General features: G+C 51.9%; 1 protein-coding gene and 2 long non-coding RNA genes across 5 annotated transcripts in view; 1 reads left to right on the forward strand and 2 right to left on the reverse strand.

The window, feature by feature from the left end:
* Positions 1 to 20977, forward strand: LOC118730869. Its single transcript, XR_004991647.1, has 4 exons — positions 1 to 12; positions 2081 to 2086; positions 18352 to 18359; positions 20638 to 20977. It is a non-coding gene; the product is annotated as an uncharacterized LOC118730869 (long non-coding RNA).
* The window catches only part of LOC123653188, a 26851-nt gene continuing 17504 nt past the window's right edge, over positions 18445 to 27791 (reverse strand). The window contains exon 3 of the long non-coding RNA XR_006742846.1: positions 18445 to 21210. This is a non-coding gene — a long non-coding RNA (uncharacterized LOC123653188). The remainder of the gene's footprint in view (positions 21211 to 27791) is intronic.
* Positions 25006 to 27791, reverse strand: part of CBX5 (chromobox 5) — a 29983-nt gene continuing 27197 nt past the window's right edge. For all 3 annotated transcript variants that reach the window (XM_036459251.2, XM_036459250.2, XM_036459249.2), the window contains exon 5: positions 25006 to 26646. In XM_036459251.2, coding sequence (XP_036315144.1) covers positions 26496 to 26646 — 151 coding nt within the window. In that variant the 3' untranslated portion in view covers positions 25006 to 26495. The remainder of the gene's footprint in view (positions 26647 to 27791) is intronic.

Consider the following 27791-nt stretch of genomic DNA (forward strand, 5'->3'; position numbering starts at 1 on the left):
CTGCCTGGGCTTGTGTGTGTCGCCCTCTGCTGTCAGTGGGACGCACTGCAGCCTCCTCTGCCTGCTGGGGGCTAGGCTAGAAAGCTGAGCCTGGAGGAGAGGGGGCCCAGGCAGGCGGAGGTGTTTCCAGGACCTGGGGAGAGCTCTCTGGAACCCATACAGGGACCCAGAGCCACAGGGCCAGAGCGGGTGGGGAGTGGAACCCTGTGTCCCAGGAGAACGTTCGGGCAGATGAGCTGACGAGAGGACGGATGCAGGGAGACCTTGAAGAAGGCTGCCCAGGGAGGCAGGCAGAGAGGCAGGGGCGGGAGCTGCACGAATAAAGAAACCCCCTTTCTGCCGAAACCGGTTTGGCTCAATGGATAGAGCATTGCTCATCGATGTTTCTAACTCTCTATCCCTCTCTCTTCCTCTCCGTAAAAAAATCAATAAAATATATTTTAAAAAGAAAAAGAAAAAAAGAATCCTCCTTCCTGGAGAGGCCCCAGCCTGGCAAACACTGGGGGCGGGTGGAGGAGAGGGAGGAACACCTGTGAGGCCCGAGAGACACTGGGAAGGACCCTGGGGGCGAGGGAGGACCCTGGGGGCGAGGGAGGACCCTGGGGGCGAGGGAGGACCCCCCACAGGCCCAGGGGTGGGAAGAGGTGCCCTTCAGGCAGATAGGGCTCTGGCAGGGCCGAGCGGGTCCCCGGAGTGTCTCCCTGTGAACGTCCAGAACCGGCTGAAGATGGACCACTCCGGGGAGACGGCCTCCTCCGCCCCACCCCCACCCCGCCCGGCCCCTCCACTCCCCGGGGCCTTACAGAGAGAGCCCGTTGGCGCAGAGGAAGGACTGATAACCGTGCCGAGAGGGGCTGCACACCCCCACCTCCCCAGATCCCCCGCCTCTGCTCCCCTGCCCATGCCCACGGCTGGGTGAGTCCTACGCAGGTGGGCCAATCTCAGGGGCTTTCCACGCTAGACCTTCCCTCGAAGTCACCGGCAGCAAGTCCTAGAGCAACGTCAAGGGCCGAAAGGCTGTGGCCCCCTCTTTCCGCACCCTGAGACCCTGTAGCGGGCCTGCTCTCCCCCCTCCCCACACCCCCTTCCCTTCCCCGCCACCTGCCCCCTCCCTCCGAAGCCCCCTCCCTCCGCCAAGAATTCCAAACAAGAGGCTGGGCTCCGGGCCCCGTGTTTGTGTGTTTATCTCACGACAGGCTCTGTCTTGTCAGAAGCTGCCCCCGCGCCTGACCCCGGCCCTGCCCCCGAGCTCCGCGGGGAGGATACACTGAACAGGGATGCCTCGTGGACGGGCCCAAGTGTGGGGGTCCATGTTCTCAGGGCCTGGGCACCGGCGGTCTCTTCTCCCGACAGTCCCCCTCGGGGTGCCCCCTCTCCGGGCAGGGATCCGGGCGTCAGCCCCGCGCCTCCTCCAGCTGCAGGGCTCCGGTTCGCAGCCCACGCCTCCCCTGCCCGGTGCCCCGCAGAGCGGGCCTTGGGGAAGGGCCTGCAGAGAGGGCGCCCAGAGGAGACATAAACACACAGGGCCTGGGCGAGGGGCCGGAGACGCCAAATGAAACTGACCGCCAGCAGGTCATAAACAGAGCAGGACCAGTTGTAAATAAAGAGTGAAAGTCACTGTAAACAGACGGCGAGAGGCCCCAGCAGAGGGACGGACGGACGGGGTGGTCAGCGTGATCACGGGACCCTCCCCAAGGGAGCAGGGAAGGGCAGGGCCCTCGGAGCACCTGGCCCAGAGGCAGGAGGGCCTGGGGACAGGGCCAACATACGGGGCGGGAGCTTGCTGCCCTCGGAAGGAAGGGACGCCACACGAGGATATGAGTGGATGGGGTCGCCGAACAGCAAAAGGGAAGGAAGTGAGACTTACAGAATGACCTCCTGGCATCAAGGACAAGTGTAATCGGCCACCACTTCCCCTTTTCCTGTTAGGCTCCTATCTGCCCTCCCTCCAGCCCCGCAGGGCAGCGGACAGGTTCCCAAGGGGTAGCCGAGGGGAAAGACGCAGAAGCCGAGGCCCAGGCCACCTCTCAGGGGAGAGGAGGGCCTCGTGGAGTGGGATGTGTGGGGGAAGGGCACAGAGAGAATCGTCAGACCTCCCAGCAAGACAGCAAGACAGCGTCCCGGAGCTGGCAAGCCCCAAACCCGAAGGCGAAGAGCCAGGCCCATCCTTCCCTCCCGCCTCACGTTCTCCTTCCCCGATTCCATCTCATCTGCCCTTCCTCTCGCCCACTCCGGTTTCTACCTCCTCCAGCTCTCCTCGTCTCCCGTGGCAGCTTCCCAGTCCCCAAGCATCAGGTTCAAAGGCCAAACTCTGAGTCAATCCTAGCATTTCCCTTTTTAAAAAAAATATATATTTTATTGATTTTTTTACAGAGAGGAAGAGAGAGGGATAGAGAGCTAGAAATATTGATGAGAGAGAAACATCAAACAGCTGCCTCCTGCACAGCCCCCCTAGGGATGTGCCCGCAACCAAGGTACATGCCCTTGACCAGAATCGAACCCGGGACCTCTCAGTCCGCAGGCAGACGCTCTATCCACTGAGCCAAACCGGTTTCGGCCCAGCATTGCTCTTACACATCAGCGGATGGGTCAGACTGACACTGGGGGGACATCTGGACATGCGGCTCTGCCTTTGTCTCCCCCACAGGGTCCCCCTGTCCTCACCCCGCCCCCCCCCCCCACACACACACACACACACTCGCCAATAGATGTTCCCTTCATTTTCCTCTCACCTCTGTGTACATGCCTGGCCTCCACACCCTGCATCCGCCTAAACTCTGGAAGTCAGGGAGAAAAGGAGGACATTGGTGCTTGCCCTTCCCAAGGGGGCAGGTGGGCCCTGTTCTGTGCCTAATCCCTCAGCATGGCGAAGGGGGGTGGGGGGGTGTCAGGAGAAGGCCCAGATGCTGCCAAACCTGGGAGCCACAACCTGCTCCACCCTGCTCCCCACCACCACCCCTCCATTGCTATTCACAGTGCACAGCTGGGTGATTAATGACCTGATTAATAATTACTCAGGCTAATAAAATAATTAATTAATCTGGCAAGCCATCATTCATCTGCTCATCCTCAGCCTGAGACTCTGCGACTAGGAATTTGGGGATCTCCCCTTCCGGCTCTCTCAGAGATGTGCTCATTAATGTGGGCAGGGAAGGGTGGGGGGGTCTCCATCCTGAGACCCTGGCCAGGGAGGACAGGTGGGGAAGGAGCTGACCAGAGAGGCCTGGTGGGGGGTGGGGGCCGCTGAGCACCCATGTTTGGGGAATTTGTGGATGTGCTCTCTCCAGCCAATGATTGATGACACTATTTTCAACAAATGATCTTTATCTCCCCTCTTGTCTCCCAAATTTATGAGTCTGCCCCCAAGCCCCAGGCTAGACAGGCAAGGACCCAGCGGGGAGAGTTGTGGTGTGGGGGTGGGCTGACGTGGGGTGGGGTCCAGGAACCAGCGCCATGTCCCCGGGACCCTGCAGGGCGGAGAAGTCCCCCCTCCATCTGTGTCTGGGCTCCTGAGAAACAAAGCTCTCCCTGGGGTTTGATTTGGGTCTCCAGAGCCTAGAGGTCTGTCTGCAGCACCTCCTCCCTGCAGGGAGGGGAGCGAAACGCAGGGAGAGAGGGGACAGCTGGTCCCCTAGGCCACATGTGTCAAACACAAGGCCCGCGGGCCAAATCCGTCCCGCCAGGCCTTGCAATGTGGCCCGCACCGCGCTGTCATCACTGCACTCCGCTGCGTTTCCATCACAATGACAGTTTATGACTGTTCAGTAAACCATTCGGCCCGCGATTTAGGCTGGATTTTAGATTTTGGCCCCTTCTCTGATTGAGTTCGACACCCCTTCCTAGGCCCTAGGAGGAGGGGCGGCACAGGCCTGCCCCGGCGGAGAGCCAAGGAGGCGACCGGCCTGTCCAGTCAGCCTTCAAACAGTCAGGGCATCTCTGCCGAGTTCCGGGCCCAGAGGCAAACACAGGAAACTGGTTCTCCCTGTGGCAGGCTAAGGTGCCAACTGGTCAGCCATGGATGTGCAAGGACAGATCAGAACCAGGCCTTGCCCTCAGCCTAAGGGAACTCAAGTCCTTGAGGGGCGAGAACAGACTTGTGAGCAGATCATGCCCGGCCTCCGGCCTCCGTGCCACAGAATGGGAGTGTGTACACAGTCCCAGGAGCACAGACGGAGCCTGCCCAGGGCGTGCCAAGAGGACATAATCTCAGAGAGGGGACATTTGAACTGGACTTTGAGGTATGCATAGGAGTTTGCCAAGTAAAGCCACGAAGAGCAGGATGAGTCTGGAGAACTGTGAGCAAGGAGGCAGGGAGGAGACCTGATGAGACAGGAGGCCAGAGCATAGAGGATGGAGGTAGCCTGCGCCTGCATCTGGACTTTTTCCCGTGGGGCAGGGGGGCTACTAGAGGTATAAGTAGGCCAGCGGCCTGCAATTTAGAAAGAGACTCAGCAGAGGAGAGACAGTAGGTAGGGAGACCAGGTAGAAGGCTGGAGCCTGAGCTGAGGATCCTGAAGGATTAAGGTTGGGACCTGGCAGTGGCCAGCAGGTCTGCGTGGCTCCAACTCCCATAGCTCAGATGTGCGTCAGAACAAAACGCCTTTACCTGGAACAAGGCACGAGTCCATCCCCATTTCACAGATGGGCAAGTGGAGGCTTCACACCTGGGTCATATGGTTGCAGGCGTCTTCAAACTACGGCCCGCGGGCCACATGCGGCCCGCAGAGGAGTCTGATCCGGCCCACCAGGTTTTTTGGGCAGTGAGCGCAGCCGAGGTGTAACAGTAGGAATTAGTAGTTCATATAGTCGGGCCCTCCAGCTCTCTGAGGGACCGTGATCTGGCCCCCACTTTAAAAAGTTTGAGGACGCCTGCGGAAAACCCGAACCCAGGCCTCCACCACAGGGTTGTATGGGTGTCCCACCTGTGTGCTGGTCGCGCTGTGGTCCCTGTTGCCTTTAGAGACTCTACACAGGCGGCCGCTGAGGTTTTCCCCACCGCCCACCACCCCACCGTCCACCGTCCACCGTCCAGCGTGGGCGCGGAGACGGTTAGGGAACCCGGGTCTTTGATCCACCACACTTCTGAGGGGCGGGGAGGAGCGGGACCCTGCTCCACAGAACTGAGGGGCAGGGAGAGTGGAGCCGCTCCTGGCAGGAGGACTGCATGTCTGGCATCAGTCCGGCTTCCGCCCCGGGCGCGTGGTCAGGACAGACAGCGGCCCACAGCCCTGGCCACGGCGAGGGGGCCGGGCGGCGGTGCCCCCGGCGGCCAGCAGAGGGCGCGCGGGGGCGGGCCGGCCGGGAGAGGGCCGTGGCCGGGCTGCAGCGAGGTGGCCGCGCCAGCCGGGGCGCCCTCTGCTGGAGGCCCGCCCCGCAAGGCCGGGCTCGCGGCTCCCACAGCGGGGTCCCTCCCCATTCCGGGCTCCTGGAGTCCCGCAGGAAGCGAAAGTCCCGCCTGGAGAGTTGTCTCCTAGGTCTGGCAGAGCCAGTTCTGGGGTCACCCATCGCATAATCTTGGGCTCCCTGCCTAGCAGCTCTCCAGCTTTTGCTGGATCGGCCTTTAGGGACGGGGGCCTGGCCTCTCCAAGAGCCTCAACACATCTGTGAGCGAACCTACTCCTGCGCACGCGGGGGTCTGCGTGGCTCCAACTCCCAGAGCTCGAATGTGCATCAGAACAAAACGCCTTTACCTCCGAACAAGGCTCGAGTCCATCCCCATTTCACAGATGGGCAAGTGGAGGCTTCACACCTGGGTCAGATGGTTAGAGAATGCAAAACCTGAACCCAGGCCTCCACCACAGGGCTGTATGGGTGTCCCACCTGTGTGCTGGTGGCGCTGTGGTCCCTGTTCTCAGAGGGAGGGTCACCAGGGAGACAAGAGAGGAGGGAGAGGAGGCCGACGCCGACCGGGCGGCCGGGAGCGAGCGAGCGAGCGAGCGAGCTTCTCCAAAGTGGGGGGGGGGGGGGGGGGGCCTAAGATCCTACATGGGCCCAAACCGGTTTGGCTCGGTGGATAGAGCGTTGGCCTGCGGACTGAAAGGTCCGGGGTTCAGTTCCGGTCAAGGGCTGCGAGCACATCCCCAGTAGGGGGTGCGCAGGAGGCAGCTGATGGATGATTCTCTCTCATCGATGTTTCTAACTCTCTCTATCCCTCTCTCTTCCTCTTTGTAAAAAATCAATAAAATATATATATTTTTAAAAAGACCCTACATGGGCTAAGGTCCTACATGGGCTATCGCAGCACCTCGCCAGCCTCTCCCCGCCCCCTCCCCCCCAGGTGCTGGGTAGCCCATGTAGGATCTCAGCCATGTAGGACCTTGGAGGAGGTCTGTGCCGCCAGTGTGCGGTCTGACTTGGACGCATCCGGACACAGTTCGCCCCATCCGGCTGGGCAGAGCCCTTACCCCCACCCCCAAGCCCCGGGGGGGGGGGGTGTCTGGGGCCACCCAGGTGTCTGCGGGCCGGGCGCGAGCACCTGGTGGGGCCGCCCACTCCTCGGACCCCGTAGGCGCTTCCGCGGAGGAAGGGCCGCTGCCGCCGCTGCCCGCACTTCCCGCAGCGAACAGTCTCACCCTGAACCACGTCGTCTCTCCCGCTCCCGCCCCCTGACGGGGTTTCAGGAAATTCGCCTCCAGCTCCTGAGAACAGCATCATCCCCCCCTTACACCCCCCTGCCCCCTCCCCAGATCTGACTCCAGTGAGTAAGTCCTTTCTGGTGTCTGACCACCGTCTTTCCTGCTGCAGCTGCAGCTAAACCTACTGGTTCTGTTCTCACGGGAGAAAGTGGCTGCTTTTTACCTTTCCTCCTTTTAGCTAAATAACCCAAACCCCCATGCTGACGCCCCACTTCCCCATCCTGACAAGACCTGCCGTTAGGGGCCCCCATCTTTCACTTCTCCTGCTTTGTAGTGAAGGTAATTCAAGGTTGTCCAGTTTCCCTTGTTACTACCGGACCTCTCCAGCTGCACCCGTACCAAACCCCATGCGCCTGGGCCCACGGGTGGCCTCAGTTTCCCCGGTGCAGACTGGCACCCCCACCCTGTGGCGCCCTCCTTTTGGGGGGGGCTCCACCGTGTCTGAGTCATCCCGTCCTTCCTCCCGCTTCAGAGCAGGACACCGCCAGGTTCTTTCATTCATCCCAAAAGCATTTTTTGAGAGCCTACTGTGTGTCAGCACCCAGTCAGTCCCTCTCCACTCCCAGCCACCTGGCTGCCTCCTAGCATCCGAGGAAGGAGCGGGCGATCGAGCAGTGCCGATCCCCAGTCCGGAGCTCGGGGTCCGAGAGCTGAAGGTCGTCCGCTGCGGGGTGCAGCCGCCCGGCTAGGGCGGGTCTGGGTGCGCGGGCCGCGGAGAGGACCCGGCGCCAGGCGGGCCCCGCCTCCCCGCGCCGAGCCGGACGCAGGTCCCATTCCTGGCGCAAGGCCGCCCCCTGGTGGCTGCTCGGGGGAGAGCCGGCCAGGGAAGGGATCAGGAGCGGCAGAGGACGCCCCGGCCAGACTCCCTTCTGGGTCTGGGCAGGGGACTGTCCCTACCTTCTGGGGGTGGGGACTTTTCCCCTAGGGGGAGGGGTTTTGGTGCCCAGAAATCCTTCACCCCATCCCCATACCCTCAACACCCAACAACAAAAACTTCGGGGATAGAGTCTTCTCGCCAAACCACAAGGAAAAATAGGACAAACAGCAAGTGTGACTGTGGTGAGACTCCTGGCAGGACTTCCTTAGAAGCGGATGGGAAGCAGGAGGGCGGGTGGCCGTGAGGGGGTAGAAGAAGGCAGGCCTCCCTCCCCTCCCTCCCGGGGCGGTGGGGAGAGGGTTCTCCCGGCCGGGGCGCGGGTGGGATTGCCAGACCCCGCGCTGGGCTCGGTTCGGTCCAGGTGCAGGAAAGGAGCTCTCACCCGCAGCGGGAGCTCTGCTGGAGCCCTCCCTCCGCCCGCACCTTAGCGGGGTGGGGTGGGGGGTACAGGTCCTGGGGAAGAGGGAGCGGACCCCACGTTCCCCAGGATGGACTGTCCTGGTCCCCGGCGAGACCGCCTGGGCGGGCAGGATGCCCCACACTCCCCAGTCTGACATCGTTGGGAGCGGAAGGCGCTAACAATGCCGCGCCCCGCCCCCCACCCTTTCTCACCGCCAGCGACCGCGCGGCGGCCGAGGCGGCGCACATTTGCATACATTTGCATACCCAGCTGCGCACAGCTGCATCCGGCTTTGGGCCATAAATCCGTGGCGGGCGGCGGCGGGCGCCGGGCCGCACGCTGGGTGGACTCTCCCTCCCGCGCCGCCTCCCCCGGTTCGCGCCCCCTTCCCCCGCCGGCGGGTCCTCACGCCTCCCTGAGCAGCCTCCCCCGGTTCGCGCCACCTTCCCGGCATCTGTCTGCCCCGCTCAGCCACAGGCCCCTCCTGAAACCCCATTTCCCTTTCCTCCAAAACACTTGGGCTCCACCTGGTCAGTGTCTCCTGAATGTGTTCACCTTTCCCTGACGCCTCCGACCAGGTTTCCGGTCGGAGTTTGCTGCCAAGACTAGTGTGTTTACCCCCCAAGGTGGCAGTCCTGCCTCCCAGGGCATTTTGCTAAAAAACAAAACAAAACAAAAAAAACAGTTCTCACCTTGGCCGATTGCTCAGTGGTTAGAGCGTCGGCTTGTAAAACAGAGAGTTGCAGGTTCGATTCCCGGTCAAGGGCACGTGCAGGTTTGATCTCCCGCCCCGATTGGGGTGTGCGAGGCAACCAATGTGTGTCTCACTCCCTCCCCACCCCCTCTCTCTCAAAGAAAAAAAGAAGAAAAAAAGGGAAAAAATATCATCGGTTGAAGATATTTTAAAAACAAATTATGTCTAATCATGGTCAACAGCTGTGGTCTTCTTAGGCATGAGAATAAAGCTTATATTGTTTACTCCTGCCAAGGAAAGCCACCACTCACATCCTGCCGGCATCCTTCTTTTCTTGATCTTTAACATATATATTATTGATTTCAGACAGGAAGGGAGAGGGAGAGAGAGAAATATCAATGATGAAAGAGAATCATGGGCTGCCTCCTGCACACTCCCTACTGGGGATCCAGCCTGCAACTGGGCAGCATGTGCCCTTGACCACAATCGAACCTGGGACCCTTCAGTCCAAAGGCTCTATCCACTGAGCCAAACCAGCTAGGGCCTTTTCTTGATCTTTAGACTTATCTCCAGCATCGTGGCCAGACCTGGGCACACCACAGCCTGTGCTTCAGTTACACACAACTGCGAGAGATTCATTAAATTCCCAGTAAGCTCTCCCCCTGCCTGGCTTGTTCCCACCTGGAATGTCCCTCCCACTTGTCTGCCCCTTGACTGGACTCAAACCCAGGGCCCTTTGGTCCGCAGGCTGCTCTATCTATCTATCCACTGAGCCAAACAGGCTAGGAGGACAAACACATTTTTTAATCAGTGCTAAAACATTCCCTCCCTCTGGGGAGATCTCCCTACTCCCTCTCACCTCTGGCAATTGGCAATGAGATCTGTTAGCACTTCCTGCATAAAAGGTAAGTTGCACCCACCAGATTGAGGAGCTGGCTCAGTTAAGACAGGGACCGCGTCTGTTTGTTGTTGTGTCCCCATCCCCAGACACACAGTCGGGCACCAGGAGATGCTCAGAAACGCCGAAAGCATGAAGGAATAAAAGAAGCTGCGATTTCCGCAGGCCTCTGGAAGATCACACACACAAACAGCAGACCCTCAGTGTGAGCCAGGGGAGCGCCTCCTCCTCCTTCCTTTTGGGTTCAAACTCTGCGGCAGCATGACCTTGGGAAAATATTCACTTCCTCTCCCTCGGGCCGTTTCCTCAACTGTAACATGACAATAATATTGACTTCTCACCGGGACTTCACCATGATTGAATGAAATAGTTCACGAAACGCTTGCTATGTGTCAAAAATGTTCAATTCTTTGAGATTCCAGGCAGATGTGTGGATCCATTTGCCCCTTTCCCCTGGAGAGGAAAGCACTTCCACTAACAATCTAAGCCAAGCAGCTTGAGGGATTGAGGTCTCCAGAGCCTCAAATTTCACCAATATGCATTCTGCAAGAACATGTGGGACAGCACGTCATCCCTCCCCAGGGTGGAGGTCTTATGTGCTGCCTGTTGGCTGAGAATGGTTTTCACTGCTGTTCCTTCGATGGCTACCAGGGGGCAGCACAAACTCCCAAATCGCCTCCGGCTGCCTAAGGGCTAGAGGCAGGAGAGCCTTCTGAGCCATCCTGAGAGCTGAGTCCTGGTCCCGGCTTCCCCTGCCCTGTTTTTACTATCCCTTCCCTGGCAGGTGGTGGTGTCCCATTCCTCTCTGCCACTTTCCCATGTCTCCTGTCTTTTCTTTTTTTAAATATATTTTATTGATTTTTTTTAACAGAGAGGAAAGGAGAGGGATAGAGAGTTAGAAACATCTATGAGAGAGAAACATCGATCAGCTGCCTCTTGCACACCCCCTACTGGGAATGTGCCCGCAACCAAGGTACATGCCCTTGACTGGAATCGAACCCGGGACCCTTCAGTCCGCAGGCTGATGCTCTATCCACTGAGCCAAACCGGTTAGAGCTGTCCTGTCTTTTCTGGTGGCTTTGTGCTCCCTTAGCCAACTTATAGCAGGTTCCCAGGCCCCCTAATTGCCCAGCCTGCCCTTGATTATGGCCTACATCGGCATCCCAGGAGTGGGAGAGCATAGCCAAAGTCTCTGGAAACAGGATAGAGCAGGGAATTCTGGGGAAGACAGGCCTGGGTTCCAATCAGCTGTGGCACGTCGGGCAGGTAAATGAATGCATTCACCACCTGGGAGTCTCCACTTTGCTCTGTGCTTGTTTTAGTCAGGGATTTCTCTGACTCTGCCCAGGATTCACCCTACCCTTGCTTAGGTCAGAGCCGCCCTCATACCTGCCCTATCTTCTGTCTACTCAGCTTCTTTGCACTGATGCCAATACCCATCATCCTTTAAAAAAAAAAAAAAAAAATATATATATATATATATATATATATATATATATATATATATATATAAAATTGATTTTAGAGAGAAAGGGAGAGGGAGAGATAGAAGCATTAAATGAGAGAGAATCATTGATTGGCTGCCTCCTGCAGGCCCCCTACTGGGGACCGAGCCCACAACCCAGGCATGTGCCCTTGGCTGGTATCGAACCTGGAGCTTCAGTCCACAGGCTGACGCTCTATCCATTGAGCCAAACCAGCTAGGGCAAGACCCATCATCCTTAACCCTAACATCCCCCGGATACACACACCGAGTCCTGTCCCGCTGAGAGCCGCAGTCTGGATCCAGCTTCAGGGCTTGCACCCAACACTGCGGGAACACCATAGGGCCCCAGCTCTCTCTCTGTGGAGCCCCACCCGGCACCTTTTCTGGGTGAGACAACTGGCAATGCATTACCTTCCGGGAGGCCCGGCCGCGTGTCAGGGATTATGACCTGTAAGAGGCTGGGCACCACTGGAAGTCCCTCTCCCTCAGCCCAGACAGAAGGACGTGCTGTTGTCCCTGCAAGACTGTCGTCACCTTCTCTCATGGTGATGGTGTCAGGAGGTACCCCTAGGGGCACAGCTCCCTGCCCCTCCCTCATGGGGTGCGTTTTCCCTCACTCCCTACCACACCTCCTTCTCACCTTCCTTTTTACTCTCTCTTTTTTCAAATCCTCACCTGAGGACATGCTTAGAGAGAGGAAGGGAGAGTGAAAGAGAGAAACATCGATTGGCTGCCCTCTGCCTGCACCCCAAATGGGAATAAAACCATTAAACTTTTGGTTCACAGAACGATGTTCAACCAACTGAGCCAGTCTGTCTGGGAGTATTCTCTTTTATCTTCTTTCCTTTTATACACCTACCCTTTCCACTTCCATTTCCTCTCTCCTCATTCTTCTGGGACTTAGTCTCCTGCCATCCTTCTATCTTCTAGAGTCTAAATTCTAGAAATCCTATCCTCTCTCCATCCCAAATGCTTTCCCTGCTCACTTAGGGGTGCTTCTCACCATCTCCCTCAATTCCCCTTCCTGTCCCCTCCCGGACCCCAGATACCACCAGGGCCCTGATGATGTAGGACCCACTTTTTGGAGATCTCAAAGTCAGAAACCATCACCTCTGGGGCTTCAGAGACATAATGTGCAATCTTACTGCTGGGACAGCCTCACTGATACAGGTATTGAGACTGGGACAGTCCCATGGTGAAAGCAGGAGGGAGACCTGTATGGCTGGGCCCAGCCGGGCCCCGACAGTCTGGGCAGTGAAGATCTTGCTAACAGTTGTTGGTGTTCTTGGTGAGTTTCACACTTGTTGGTGACAAGGGAGACAAATCCACCTCCCCCAACGCCATGCCATTCTTTAAGTCACTATTATGTTCACATCCTTGTTCACTGTCCGTCTGTCTGTGATGACCATCCCCCCAACACCAGCCATGTCTCAGACGGTGAGCTCCAGAAGGCAGGGATGGTATGTACGTCCTTTGGTCAGGCTCTGTGCCCTGGGACGGCTCCTGGATACTGAGAAGGAGGCCGCAGCAGGCTAGTGGACACAGAGAACAGGTTTGGGGGTAAGGAGCCTTATTGTAAGCAGTGGGTGAAGTTTTGAGAGTGGATGAGCTCTCTCAGAAGAAGGAAACTGGGATGAAAACCAGAGCTGGGGGTGAGCCGAAACCGGTTTGGCTCAGTGGTAGAGCGTTGGTCTGCGTGCGGACTGAGGGGTCCCAGGTTCGATTCCGGTCAAGGGCATGTACATTGGTTGCGGGCACGTCCCCAGAGGGGGGTGTGCAGGAGGCAGCTGGTCGATGTTTCTCTCTCATCGACGTTTCTAGCTCTCTATCTCTCTCCCTTCCTCTCTGTAAAAAATCAATAAAATATATTTTTAAAAAAAAAAAAAAAACAAGAGCTGGGAGTGAAACATGGGAACCACCACTATTTCCAAGGTATGGGGCTGCAGTGGAGGGCCGGTTATTCTCCCAGGGCCCAGCTGTTCTTGGCTGGTGCTAATTTGGGAGTGAGGTCAGTTGAGAACAAATATTGCTTTCTAATCTCTCTGTCCAAGCTTCACCCTGCCACTCCATGGCCTTGGCCTCCCAATAGCAGGCTGCCTCTGAGGCCCTCAGCCTCCCTGCCTTCCCACCTGAAGAGACACATTGCCTGCAGCTTCCTGCTTCTGATCGGGATGGCTGTCCGGGGGCAGACCCAAGAGCAGTTCCCCTTTGCCTCCAGCAATGACCTCTTCCTCTGGGCCCAGAGAAGCCCGCAGCACCTTCTGAAGCCCGTGCTGAGAGCATCCCAAAGCACCGTTCATTCATACTCACAAACGTTTGGGGATTATCCGCTGCTTTGAATGGCCCAGGCCAGCCGTCACCAACCTCGCAGAGCTCACGGACCACCAGTTATCTGTGGACCACTGGCTGGCGACCGCTGGCCTAAGCCATTGCTTCCCCTCTATTAGAGTCACTCAACCTGGACTCAGTGGAACTTAATATATTCAAATGAGCACAAACATATTATATTCAGAGAGTTATATTCAAATCAATGCATCCTTCCAACTCTCATACACAAACTGTCACTGATGCGGGGAAGAGGGCAGCTGTTTGCCCCGAGTCTTTGGAGGCAGCAATAGCTATTCGGTTGTGAGAAATCTCTAATGCCCATTAGGGTACCCCCATCTGCAACCTGTGACACCTGCACTGCCCACCCCTCAATCCGCTTCCCTGTACGCGTTCCCTTCGCCTGCCCTTCCTGGGATCAAGGGAAGAAAACGTGAGGATTCCAGACTCCCCCCCCATCTCCCCCAGTGTGGAAACTGAAGTCATCCAGGACGCAGAAGGGCCTCCTGAAGTAATCAGAAGTCTTTTTTAGATTTTCAGGGCGGTCATCCAGTCCAGGGCGAAGACTATTCTAACTCAAAACACATGAAGGCGAGTGCTAAGCTGATTCATCGCCCAGAGGTCTTCAGAAGTGAAGCTCCGCCCTCAGGCCCCGGCGAAGAAGACATTCTGCCTCAGGCCTCAGGGCCCTGTGAGCTTCCACATTCCATTCCTGGCGTCGGCATCTGTGTTTTGGCACACGTGTGTGTGAGTGCACACCGGTGCACACGCGCGCGCGCACACACACACCCTGCACATTTGTTTTTTCCAAGGCTCTCATCTCCCATGGTTTCTCATTTCATCCCAGTCTCCCAGTTTTTCAGAGACAACCCTGTGCCTCCTCCTCTCCTTCACCTCCTGCACCCAAGTTTGCAACTTCCACCCCCACGGCCCTTGACCCAGCTCCTTAAACCAAAACAGAAACCCTTCTCTCTGCTCTGAGTGGAGTAAAGGGTGGGCCTGAGAGCCAGTTACCATTCCTCTCCTCCCTTTGTGGGGAATCAGGGAAATGGTTTCTGCCTGCCCATGGTCCCTTATGCTCATGATGGAGCCACAGGAAACCCTCAAAGAGGGAAGTTATTCCCATGCTGAGAGGTAGCACAAAATTTGGACAGAGAGAAGGATCTAACTGGTTTAGCTGGACACTGAAGAACAGTGATTTGCAGCCTTCTTACAACACCCCAAATGTCTCCAGTCATTTTAAAAAGGGTTATAAAATTCTCAAGCTATCTTAAGAATTTGTAACAGAACCTGGCCAGTGTGGCACAGTGGTGGATAAGGAAAATAAGACATTTGGGGGCAGGGGTAGGGAGGGCAGCAGCCTGAGTCTGTATCTAGTTCATCAGAATCCCTATTGCACATTCCTGTCAGCCTATAATCAAGTCACTGCCCCTTCCTTAACTACCTGGTCTGGCAAGACCTGTTTACCTAAGTACTTCCATTTTACAGAGGCCATAAACCATGAACCATACACAACCCCAGAGGGGGTTATCAGCGCTGGCGCCAGGCCAGGCCTTTAGGTGTGGTCCCATGTCCCCCATCCCAACACACGGGCTTTTCGCAAAGCCCTGGAAAGGTCGGGAAGTCTGGGGGACAAAGAAACCAATGGGCATAAAGAGAAAGCTTCCTCCATATTGGCTTGCTCAGGATTTGGAAGGACCCCTGAGTCACAGTTCTAGGACATCAGGAAACAAATGGGGTTTTCCTGTGTCTCCGAGTACTCCTGTGTAAATTCTGTAACACTATGAGCCAGGAGGCCAGTGCTCATGTTGTGGGCTCAATCCCCAGTAGGGGGTGTGCGGGAGGCAGCCGACCAATGATTTTTCTCTCATCACTGATGTTCCTATCTCTCCCACTCCCTTCATTTATATCAATAAAAAAAAAATATTGCAAGTTAAAAAAAAAATAGAAGGGTAAAGAGCCCTAGCCAGTTTTCTCAGTGGTTAGAACTTCAGTCCACAGACAGAAGTAATGGTGGGTTCGATTCCGGGCAAGGGCAGTACCGTCCCATACAGGGCTTGGGCAGGAGGCAGCTGATCTACTAGTATGTATCTTTCTCCCATCTGTTTCTCTTTCTCTCCCTCCTCCCTCCCTTCCACTCTCTCTAAATAATATCATGGGGTGAGGATAAAAAAAGAAGTGTAGGGAAAACAGAGAGGGTGCATCCTCTGGGAGAGCCGTGCCTGCACTCTCCAGGTAGCACGGAGCAGCTCCATCCCTCCTCCCTCCGGCTCCTGCAGAAACAATAGGAACGATGAAGCAGGAGCCGGAGAGAACGGGGCCAGAGGACGAAGGCGCACAGCCAGGCCGGTTCTCTGGGAGCTGGACGCCCTGGCTGGTGTCAGAAATCACTGAAACAAAGCGGCGAAGCCTGCTGCACAGGGAGGTGCTGCTTGCTATTGGAAAAAGCGTGACCGAATGGTCCGTCCCATTCTTACCCGGCACAGCTTTGGTTCACCTGCCCTCCGCCCCCAGCTGCACAGCTCACTCGGCCCCACCCCCACCCCCACCCCCACCCCCACCCGCGCTGCGGATGGAGGAGCGGACTTTCATCAGCTGCTTGGCCGCGGCCAATGCCTCAGCTCCCCACCCGCTTCCTTCCCCGGCGGACAGCAGCAACAGGAAGGGGGAGAGAAAAGGCAGAGGGTGCAATAACCCCAAACCTTCTCATCTCAGCAGCCCCTCAACTGATCAGCAAACTCAATTCTCAGCATCTCCGCCTCGCTTCCTGGCTCACAACCAAACGATCGCACAAGGCTTTGCTGAGAAGAGGCGTGAGGCTATTGGGCCAGCACTGCCTCTCCCGGTCCGGGAGGGGGCATCGCATTACATTCAGAAAGGGATGCACCTGTTTCCAGAGGTAGCATGGGGTAGAAAGAGCTCGTAAAGAGTCCCAGATTGTTGCAAAAAGACAATGATTTGAAATTAAATATCTACATTGAGGCTGTTTGTGGAATTTAATGGGGGGGGGGGGAATAGAGGGGGATAGAAAGAACATGGGGTGGAGAGACCAGAAATGAGAAGGAAAAAGACAAAGAAAGAGAAAAACATACAGAATATAGTAGACAAAGGGGAGAAACCATTAAAAAAAAAATACAGATGCACAAATGCGGAAGCTGAGAGGAGGGAGCTGAGAGGAGGGAGCCAGCGCCTGGAAAGCAAGATGTTCTAGCAGCAGAGGGGGTGGGGAGGCAGGAGAGCAGAGCGGGAGGAGGAAACAAAGGCAAAGGAGCCGAGGACCGGAGGGCAGAGCAGGCCGGCCGGGACTTTACGCAGGTGAGTCCCCGAGGTTTCTCACTCTGGTTGCAGACTGCTTTCCTTCCCCTCGCTCCAGTAACGGAGCCCCTGTCTGCGTGGCACGCTCACACACCAGCTGGCTCCAGCTTTTGCCTTGTCTGCCCCCCTCCTCTGCCCCAGGTCACACTCAAGGTTTGAAGAGCAGCTTGGCACGTCCCCGGGCTGATATGCGCCCCTGCACACGCTCCCGTGCAGCAGCCAACCCCGGGCTCCCCCCCAGCTCCCGCCTCCTCACAAAGGCAGAGGCTGCGGGGGCTGCTCGCTCTAACAGGGCGCCTCCAAGCTGTGTGCTCAGTGACCCAGCTAAGCGCAGCTCCCGCACGGCGAGCCTCCATGTTCCCCAGCTGTCAGCGCTGCGTGGATTTCACCGGCTCTGCGGCCCTTCGGTGGAGACAAAGGGGAGGCAGAACTGCCCAGCTCTGGGCTTCTCCGGAGCTCCGAGCCGCAAGATTCCCGGGAGAAGAGTGATGAGTGATGAGGAGCTCATCTGAATGAGTGCCGTGCAGGCAGACGCCCTGACATACTGGAGGGAAACAAAAACCAAGACAGCGATGTTTAGGGGTGGCAGTGCAGGTGTCAAAGCCCTGGCGTCTCGGATGGGCCCTAGACAGAGACAAAGTGGCCTGAGAGAACAGGAGAGAGATTGAAAGGGAAGGGGCAAGCAGTCCCAGGCTTCAGAGTTAGGGAATAAATTATGTCCAGAAGGCCTGGCTCTCAAGTGGACCAAATGGCTCTCCTATCCCATGTTTATGGGTTCATGGGCCATTAAACCAGCCAGTCTACAGATGTCTTCATAAGACTTTACGAGATTAGACCGAGGAGACCCTATAACTCAGCAGCAAGAAGGGAGAATCAGATAAGAAATGGTGGAAACAAGAGGGCTCAGCCCTTCGGAGCCATCTCAGTGGGAGTCTGGTTCTGAGACCCCTGTCTTCCTCACTTTGTCTTCTGGAAGTTTCTGCCCATCTCCATTAATCACAACTGCACCAGACTTATCTTACCCAGTACATTTTTTAAAAATATATTTTATTGATTTTTTTTTATAGAGAGGAAGGGAGAGGGATAGAGAGCCAGAAACATCTATGAGAGAGAAACATCGACCAGCTGCCTCCTGCACACCCCCTACCTGGGATGTGCCCGCAACCAATGTACATGTCCCTGACCGGAATCGAACCTGGGACCCTTTAGTCCGCAGACCGACGGCTCTATCCACTGAGCCAAACCAGTTTCGGCACCTAGTACATTCTTGATTAGCTGCGTACTCTTTCCCCCTCTAATCCAACTTCCACTTGCCCCCACGCCCACCATACGCCTGATCTACAATCACTTGGTCCTCAGAGAGGACAGTTTCTTGGTTATTTATGAAGTAAATCAGAAAGATAATAAAAGTTATATTTACAAACACACGTTTTGGGATTTAGATTGTCAATATGGTTCCACACAAATTCTAACCAGGAGCTGACTCTTTTAGGAGTCCCTGGATTGCTGAAGGGTAACGTTTATTCTTTGAGCCATTGGGAGCAGAGACAAGCAAGGACACCAGGAGGGCATACAACCGGAATTGGTGAAGGGAACAGATTAAGGTGCAGGATACATTCTTATGCCCTCAACTGGCGCCACCCTGTGGCTATTTGCAGAAAGTCAGAGACCAACAACCCTTAGAAAAAAGCCCTTGTTCTCCAAAACCATTGCTCTTTCAGAAATACAAGTGTGGCTGCTGGCTGACACTGCAGGACCCAAATTACGGAAGGGGTGTAAGACCCAGATTTTCAAACCACCACTCGGGATCCATATTTGAAAAGCAACCATTTTATTAGAATCAATACAAGAGTATGAAAAGAGGGAAAACAGGAGGGTAGAAGAGGGGGAGAGAATGAGGTCTGCATTGGATGTCAGTTGTGAAAACACATAAATTGCCTACTTTGGAACATTTACATTTAAAAGGTGAACATATATATATATCTCACTTATTCTAAAAAAAAAATTAAAAATCAAAAGCAGACATATTTGGCTGAAATAAAACCGCGAAACACAACCAACACTCCCCCACAAACCAGTAAGTCCAGAGAGAATTCAATTTCCCATTTTCCATTCAGAAATCTGGCTACAAAGTATGATTTGTGTTGCTCCTCAGGATGGTACAGTGCTTAAAACCCAGCCTCTTGAGTCTCTTAGATCCCATCTGTGGGCCATGGTGAATCAACGCCTGGCTACTGGGCAGGATGTCAGACATGCTCTCTTGTCCTCCAGAACTCCAGAGCGTCTGCCCCGGTGCTGGGCGGACAGGAGCAGAGCCCACACAACACGGAGAGCCGGAATGTGACTGCGGCAGGAGGCTAGGACCTTGTGCTCTTTCATGGGTTACACATCCAGGGCCAAGGAGGGGGAAAGGAGAAAGAGCCCTATTGGGAAGAGGAGCGGGGTGAGCCCCTAACGTGAGATGGAGAGTAAGGCTCAAGCCAGCCACACCTGGGTAAATACAAAGTATCCAAGATTCTCCCAAACTACAGGAAAAAGCCGGTCGGATTCACTGTGGACACCGTGATGCTGAACGCAGTGACTGGATGAAGCTCTAGTCTAAAGCATATCAGTGCCCAATTCCGAGTATGAAACACTCCTCTAGGAAAAAATCTCCCAATGTGGCTCTTTTTGGTGAGGGCTGGAGGAAGTGGTTGTTTTTCAAACCAGGTGGCTTCTGTGGGGAGGTGGAGGCTTGGGTGCAGTGTCCCAGGTGTCTGGGAGTCAGTTCGGGGAGTGATAAGCAACAATATATAAATCAAACCAACGTCTTTCCTTTGCTTCTGAGATAGTTCGAGTCTGTTCCGAGTCGCTGGGGCACGGGACCTCAGTTCCCACCTGTAGAGAAAAATACGCAATAGCTCCCCTGCCCGGTGATCCCCGAATCCAATGCTCTGGGGTCTGAAACAGCCTCTCTGTGGATGCGAGATACAGAAAATACTAAGTGCCTTCCCCCCGAACATCCTAAATCTGGACTATAAAGACTCCAACATTCACAAAAACACTATCAACATCTGAACTAGCAGCTTTGATGAGGGGTGGGGGGCAGAAAACTTTCTGAGTTCCAACGTGGGGGCAATCAGTGAGGACTAAAGCCTATGTTAGGCCTGGACTTAGGCTCAAAGCATCCTCCACTGAGGACCCTAAAGCATTCTATCAACTTCGATTTACAATGCCTCACAAGACCCCTGTGAGGTAGGTCAGTATTATTACCCCCATTTGACAGATGGGGAACTGAGGCATTGAAAGGAGTGACTTGCCCAAGGTCAGCCATTATGAACCAGTCAAGGAGCTTGGCACACGTAGTCAGCATCCACTCAATTCTTATTCCTTCCCCCTGAGCATCTGATTTCTTAGAGTGCACTTGGGAGCAAAAGGGAGCCAGGTAAGTACACATTGCTCTGCAAACTGGGTCAACTCAAGCCAGCCACATGGACTGAGGGCTATTATGTGTCTAGCATATGTGAGGGATCTTGGAGAAACAAACTGCTTCTGCAAGCCGTGTGTTAACAGATGTTTTGAAAATAAAACTACATTTAAAATAATGAGGTGAAGGACTAAGTCACACTGATTTCCCAAAGTTGTGCACTGAGTAATCCAAATTCCTAAAATCCAGAAGGAAGTAAGACCACACTCCACCAGGAAGAGAACCATCCCCCAGCGGTGGTCTTGGGAGTGCTCTGAACTGCACGGCTGGCGGGGAAAGGCTGACAGGAATGGTGACAGCAGCCACATCATCTCCAGGCTGAACTAGGAGCACAGGAGCCCCAGCACCACCAGCCTCCCTCTTGCAGCTTCTAGAAGACAATCCTAGAAGACAGAAGCTTACCAACCTCTCTAGACTCGGCTCAACTTCTGGATTTGCGGCATCTTCACAAACAGCTCAAGATTAAGAATAAAAATGGTGACCCCCCTACCTTTCATTTCAGGGAGGGGGGGATAAAGCATTCTCTATAACTAGTCATAAGACTCTTACCCATACCTTCTTGCAGTAGCCAGAGCGGCAAGCTCTACATACATCAGAAGCTCAAAGAATGATTTATCAACACACACAGTATATGTTCAACAGGGATACTCTACTTCCGGGAAGGACCAACCATTCCAAGACCTAAATATAAACCTCTTTTCATTGATTGCTGATCACACCAAACAAATCCAAATGATAAAGTTCAAGACCGATTACAGTGGCAATGACAGTTCAGATTCAGTGTGTGTTTGGAACTCCTCAAAGTGTAACAGACTGGCCACTGGGGCCCGGATCAACGGTGAGGGTCACACCTGCCAATGCCAGGGGACATCATACACACAAAACACATAGAATGGCAAGATAAAAAGTTCATTGCATTCAATTTGACCTAATTTCTTGATAATAGTTTCCTATTAGACTGTCTGATTAATACTGATGGCTCTTACCTAGGCTGTGATAATTAGGTTTTGATCTATTGTGACATTAATGATCACAATCAGTTGACTTTGAAATTGTCTTAATTAATGACTCTTTTCTTGTAGGCTGCCTCCAGTGCTGTTCTGTCCCGCCTCCCCTCAGCCACCTCCTTATTTTAACTCCTTCTCCTCTTGATCTGAGTCACATAGCATTTGGAGAATCGCTTTCTTCCCATAAACCAAGATCTTAAAACATTTCTCTGAGAAGCATTATGTTAAAGTGAAATGAGGATTGGGATAAAAAGGTGAGAGAGCATGCTGCCAATGAATAGGAAAAAATCCATCTTAAAAACAGCCAAAGTCAAGCATGTTAGAGGCAATGACAAGTCAAAGTAACTCTAAAAAGACAAGATACAAGATGAGGTAGTTTAAAATTTAAGAAATCCAGCACAAGCAAAAAGAAACTAGAATTGTTTTTATGAAGCTATCCCAAAAACCTTCCCACTTTAATTTCCCAGGAGTTATTCTAATTCTTGGGAATTCTGACTTCTAAATAGTAGCCAATTCTCAATTGTTCAGGCAGAAAAAAAGAATCTTTTTCTTGTGGTCAGGACTAAACAATTTCTCAAGGTCAGACTGCTACTCAGTAAGGCTAGGCCTCACTGGTTACATAGAAAATTCCAGAATATGTATGTTTATGGGTGTCCACATAATTTAGACAAGTCTCTGCTTAGAAATCACCATCTTGCAGTATTGAATAAAACTACACTGCCCAGAGTCGACGCCCAGGTGTTAACAGATGTGCCCCAAGCCTTCTTTCTAGCAAATCTCCTGCCATTGTCAAATATGTCCCTGTTTTAGGCTTAAAGCCAGCCTCATGTTAATTCCTCCAAAAGAAAGAAAATGAAAAGGGTGTGAGAAACTGATAAAATAAATGAGGAATAAATGTTACAGAACCCACAGCAACATAGCAACACATAACTGAATCTGCAACACAGTTAATACTCTTCACAATAAGGATTAACTAGACCACTAATTACTTTGGCAAAGAGCCTAAATTAGGGATCAAAATCTGGGGTTCTCAATCCCCACTCACCTGTGGTTCTCAGTAATAGCAGCATTTCTAACTAACCTTCAGTTTTTTATTTTCTGGAATGAAACAAGCCCTTGTTGTGGTCTCTGACCAGTTAACTCAGTTCATGCAAGGTCACAGTCTTCTCCACATGTCAACTGTTAGCCACCTACTTTAGGGCCACAAACTGACAGACAGTTGTCTCTGCCCCCAAATCAGAAATGTGTATCCACTTAAAGCATTTTTTGCACTGAACTATTTATAGTCAGTTTACACCACACCAGCATGACAGTTCTTTGAAGCCAGGAAGTGCATCTTTTTGAACTTTATGTCACTTGGGCCAAAAAATGTTGAATGAATACTGATATATATTAGTGTAGCTCGCTATGGGTAGCTGAATACAAATCTGCCACTATTAATTGAGTAGAGGTACCCAATTCCTAGCATATGCTCTTGGATTCATGGCTGGTAAAGTCTGCTTTTGAAAACATAACTTTTACAACCAGTGGTAAAGCCAACATGACACTGGAATACACTGGGTCCAGACCTTTCCTTTTTCTGCTGAGCTACAGGTATGCTTGCTTGGTGGTCTGATTACAAAGGTACAGACCTCAACACTCTAATTTTTAGTCTAAAAATCAAAACCAAAAGAATGGAGTCATGGGGGCAAAATAAGCTTTTCCTTTGATCTGATTTGTGAGAAACACTTTCAACATTTTAAATCTAATGACATAACCGTTCCTAGGGTTCTCATGTCATTGCAAAATAGTATTTTAGGCCTGTGGTTTCAAACCCTAAGGGCAAAGACAACCACTCTCCAACCCAAAACAGACCCCTCTGCATGTTAGGTGAGCTGGCCTAAACACAGACCCAACAAAACCACAGGAAGAAAATCCCAAGCACCTCCTCCGAGCCCTATGAAGTGACCTAAAGTAAAAGTAAACGGATTGCAGCAGGGCTACAGAAGAGGAACAAAAAGTTAATAACTGCCCAGGCTATGGGAACAGACCAACCTTTCATGAAAAAAACAAAAAGTAACACACAGATATGACTGGGGGGACAGCCAAGGACCATCCAGACTTTTGAGTTAGAGAGCACCACAGTCCGAATGCTCCCTCGAGCAGACAAGAACTGCCTAGCTCTTTCCAGGTTAAAAACGGGCGCTTCCATCAGGGCTGATGTTTCTAACAGCTGATCTATTTGTGAGGGTATCAGTCCTGCCCATAGCACAGAAAAGTGGCTACCCTGACCTCGGTAGACTACTGGGCAAAGTTTTACTACATTCTGTGAAAGGGAGATCCTTGAATGCTGATTACTAAAGAAATTAGTAGAAAGGTGTTTTGAAAGAACTCAACACAGCAAAAACATACTGAGCATCCAAGACCTAAACGTTTAAGAGTGCTTAGCCATGGCTATTAACTCTTCTAAGAGAAACCCCCATGAAAACAAGTTTCTGTTTGAGGTTGCAATTCTCCAAGTGCCAGGATAGCTTCTCAATATTAAGAAAAGCTCGAGGGCCCTAGCTGGTTTGGCTCAGTGGATAGAGCATGGCCTATGGACTCAAGGGTCCCAGGTTCAATTCCAGCCAAGGGCACATGCCTGGGTTGCGGGCTTGATCCCCAGTAGGGGCAAGCAGGAAGCAGCCAAACAATGATTCTCTCATCATTGATGATTCTATCCCTCTTTTCTTCTCCCTTCCTCTTTGAAATAAATAAATATATATATATATTAAAAGAAGTATGTATCTACCACTTAAAAAAAGAAAAGCAAAGCTTAAGGCCAAGGGAGGCATCTGGTTTCCTTTCTGCTGAGGGCTGACAGCAGAACTGGCTTCTGGCTCCCTACATTCTATAGAAGCTGCTGTGGACAGGCAGGAGAGGGAGAAAACAAGAGTTGTTTTGGTGGTACTCAGCATAAGACTTTGATTCAATAAACTGTGGACAAAAAAAAAGATGATAAAAAAGGTAGTTAATGTATAATACTGGGGTTGTTAAAAGAAAATCAGATTTTGTCCTAACCAGTTTGGACCAGTGGATAGAGCGTTCGCCTGCAGACTGAAGGGTCCCAAGTTCGATTCCAGTCAAGGCATGTACCTTGGTTGTGGGCACATCCCCAGTAGGGGGTGTGCAGGAGACAGCTGATCAATGTTTCTAACTCTCTATCCCTCTCCCTCCCTCTCTGTAAAGAAAATCAATTAAATGCATATTAAAAAAAAAAAAAAAAAAGGGAAAAAGAAAATCAGATTTTGAAGAATGGCTACATGGTTAAGTGGTCATTTCTCCACCTGCAAACTGAGACCCTGGTCACTTCCTCAGGGGCTCTGGCCTACTCTACTCCTATGCTTATGTACCCTAATTAATATCCTTAATTATCTGTACGACAAAATCAATTTCCTGACCACCCTTTCTTGTGAATGCCCTTCAAATTAGTAGTAACTGTCAATTACCTAGCACTTGATCTAGGCCTTTAATTCCTTAAGAGTAAAGGAAGATGGAGATAAAACTCCTACCTATGGTTTGAGTTCTTACTTAATTACATTACCATTCAGAAGGATTTCCCTGGATGACTTAAACCAAAATCTTCATTGTTCCAGTCTGTCATGTCACTGCACCAACAGCTGTCTTTTCAACTGTGCAGTATAATTTTTGACATAATTTATAGAAGCACACAGAATTCAATCAGCAGCTAAGCAGGGAAGCCATGTTAACAAATGCTATGAATGGGCATATGATTTGCATATTATTCAGCTCAGTTCATTTGTGGACGAGAGCAATCTATTCATTCCCCTCATTATTCAAAATAATCTAGAAATGGTTGAATACTCCTGCCAGCTACATTTTAAAAATCAGCAACGAACAAAACAACCTTGATGACTGGTGAATTCGAGTGAAGGCTATTTCAAGCATTTATTCTTATTCCCTCAGCTTTGGGCTAGGACAAGGATGCTCAAAACCCTGCCATTTCCTTACTTTTAGCCTTGAATTTTTAGCCATCCCCCCCCAAAGAAAAAAAGAATAAAGAGAAGTAGGGCATTTCTAAGCAGACAGACAGGTTATCAGAAAAATAAACTCTCAATATAATGGCAAAACAGGAGGAAGTTAAAAGGAAAAAGGTTGTGTCAACATGCTAATGCCAGGGCCTGTCATCCTCTGAGGGGATCGTCTTCCATGGAAACACATGTTTAAAAAGAAGATACAAAGATTTTTGGGTGGAAAAAGGAAGAGCACTGGGGACTCTTGGCAAATCCAGGAGTCAATAAAGCAGGACATTGATGACTATAAACACTATGAATACTTAAAACTGATAGTGTAGCCACTGGCTCCCCTCCAAGAATTCCTCCCTGAAAATAATGGCGCAGAGGGGAAACGTGTGTCCGCTGAGAAGTGAGGAGCAGGTTTGAAGCCTCTTTGGTTAACAGGAATGAATGCTTTGGGAGGCCACAGGAGTTGACAGGGCTGGAGGGTGCCTAGCACCTTGGCACAAGCAAGCACCAGGCAGTCGCTCACACCTACATAAATATAGTTCAAACGTGAGGGCTGGAAGGAAACAATACACATATACCGTATGTAATAATAAAGACAACTGTATCCTACCCCATCATCTTCATGTCCTAACAGCTAAAAAGCTCCAGTTATTCATCCTGTCACTTTATGACAGACTACGCCACCTTGCAGAAGCAGAATCGGGGATTGCTAAGAAACAAAGCCACACGTCCTGGGGCTAGGAGTGCCTTGACAACTCTGACTAAAATTTCAAGTCCTCCAAGGATGGAGCTAGTCTGGGAGGATGGGTGCGGATGAACAACAGAGGGTGGCCCAGAAGACCACGCCAGGAACCCTGTATTCTCCCGGGTTGAGCTGAATGAGGTTGGGAACGCCCCAACAGGCAGGCAGTTGCTATTGGCTTTTTAAAAAAGATGGGCAACATCTTTTCCATCCCAAGATCTCAAGCAAAGGCTAGCTGGTCATCAACATGTTTTTGAGAACCAAATTTCATCATCATTGTAACAAAATCCCCCAATCTAAAAGTGACCAACCCTGAAAAGATCGAGACTCTCGGGTGATTAAAAAGTTAAAATTCATCTTGAGGTCACAGGGGAGCAGAAGAAAGAGACCAGGGCAAAGGACACAATGGTGGGAATTTTACACACAGTATGCAAATGCCTGGTCTTCACAGAGAGACACTAATCAGGAATCAGACCATCCGTTATGTTACAAGAAAACCAATACCAACAGTTCTCCCGTGGAGCACAGTGATAAGCACATTTTTGCATGAATGTGTTCGGGACAGAAGGGGGTAGGTAGGAGGGAAAGGAGGCAGGGAAGTGAATGTGTTATGTACAAAGAGAAATGACAGAGACCACCCCCTTCTTTAGCTCTTTGCTGTTTCTTTCTCTTTGTTTTCCGCATCCTCGGGATATGCATGCCACGTCAGTCTCTCTTCATAAAACGCTATCACGATCTGTGGACATTTTACGTTAGCTTCTTTCGCAAGAACCAGGTCTGCTTCATCCGTGTCTTTCCTGGGGAGAAAGAACAGGAAGGAGACTTAAGAGAAGAGGAAGTAAGACCGAGAGTCTGTCCAAATATAGGTTCCTGTCATTTGCTGGATTTAATTAACTTGATTTCCTCTTCATCCTGATTTCAAAGTGAGAAGAACCCTACCAGTTCAACGTTTTCTTTTAAAAATGTTTATTAAATTTATTGGGGTCTAATTTAATCTTTTCAAGGAGAAATTTAAATAAATTAATTAAATGATGGTAGCCCCCCTCTTACTTGTGGTTTCACTTTCTGCAGTTGGTTACCCAAGGTCAACAAATATGAAATGGAAAATTCCAGAAATAAATAACTCTCAAGTTTTAAATTGTGTGCCATTCTGAGTAGCATGATGAAATTTTGTGCCGGCCTGCCTGGGATTTGAAATCATCCCTTTGTCCAGGGTATCCACGCTATACATAAAGATATCCTGAGCCTGGCCAGTGTGGTTAAGTGATTGAGCAATGACCTATGAACCCCTGGTCACGGTTCGATTCACAGTCAGGGCATATGCCCAGGACTCGGGCTCAGTTCCCAGGTGGGGGGAGGAAAGGGGATGTGTGCAGGAGGCAGCCAATCAACTATTCTCTCCTATCATCGTTTTCTTCTCCCTTTCTCTCTGAAATAAATAAAAATACCTTGCCGGGACCGGTTTGGCTCAGTGGATAGAGCGTCGGCCTGCGGACTGAAAGGTCCCGGGTTCAATTCCGGGCAAGGGCATGTACCTTGGCTGCGGGCACATCCCCAGTGGGGGGTGTGCAGGAGGCGGCCGATCGATGATTCTCTCTCATTGATGTTTCTAACTTTCTATCCCTCTCTCTTCCTCTCTGTGAAAAATCAATAAAATATATTTAAAAAAAAATACCTTGAGAAAGCGAGCACATAAATTTAATTACACTGTACTCTTCTATTTTATCATTAGTTATTGTTGTTAACCTTTTACTGTGCCTAATTTATAAATTTAACTCTTTCATAGGTATGCATGTACAGAGAAAGAACATAGTACATATAGGGTTCCACACTATCAGCAGTTCTCAGGCATCCAGTGGGCCAGAAGGGCAGAAAGGTTGGGCTGTATCCACCACAGATAAGGGGGGATGACTATATTACTAAATATTGCATTGGTGAATAC

Source organism: Pipistrellus kuhlii, unplaced genomic scaffold (assembly GCF_014108245.1).
Source record: "Pipistrellus kuhlii isolate mPipKuh1 unplaced genomic scaffold, mPipKuh1.p scaffold_m20_p_3, whole genome shotgun sequence".
NCBI lineage: Eukaryota > Metazoa > Chordata > Mammalia > Chiroptera > Vespertilionidae > Pipistrellus > Pipistrellus kuhlii.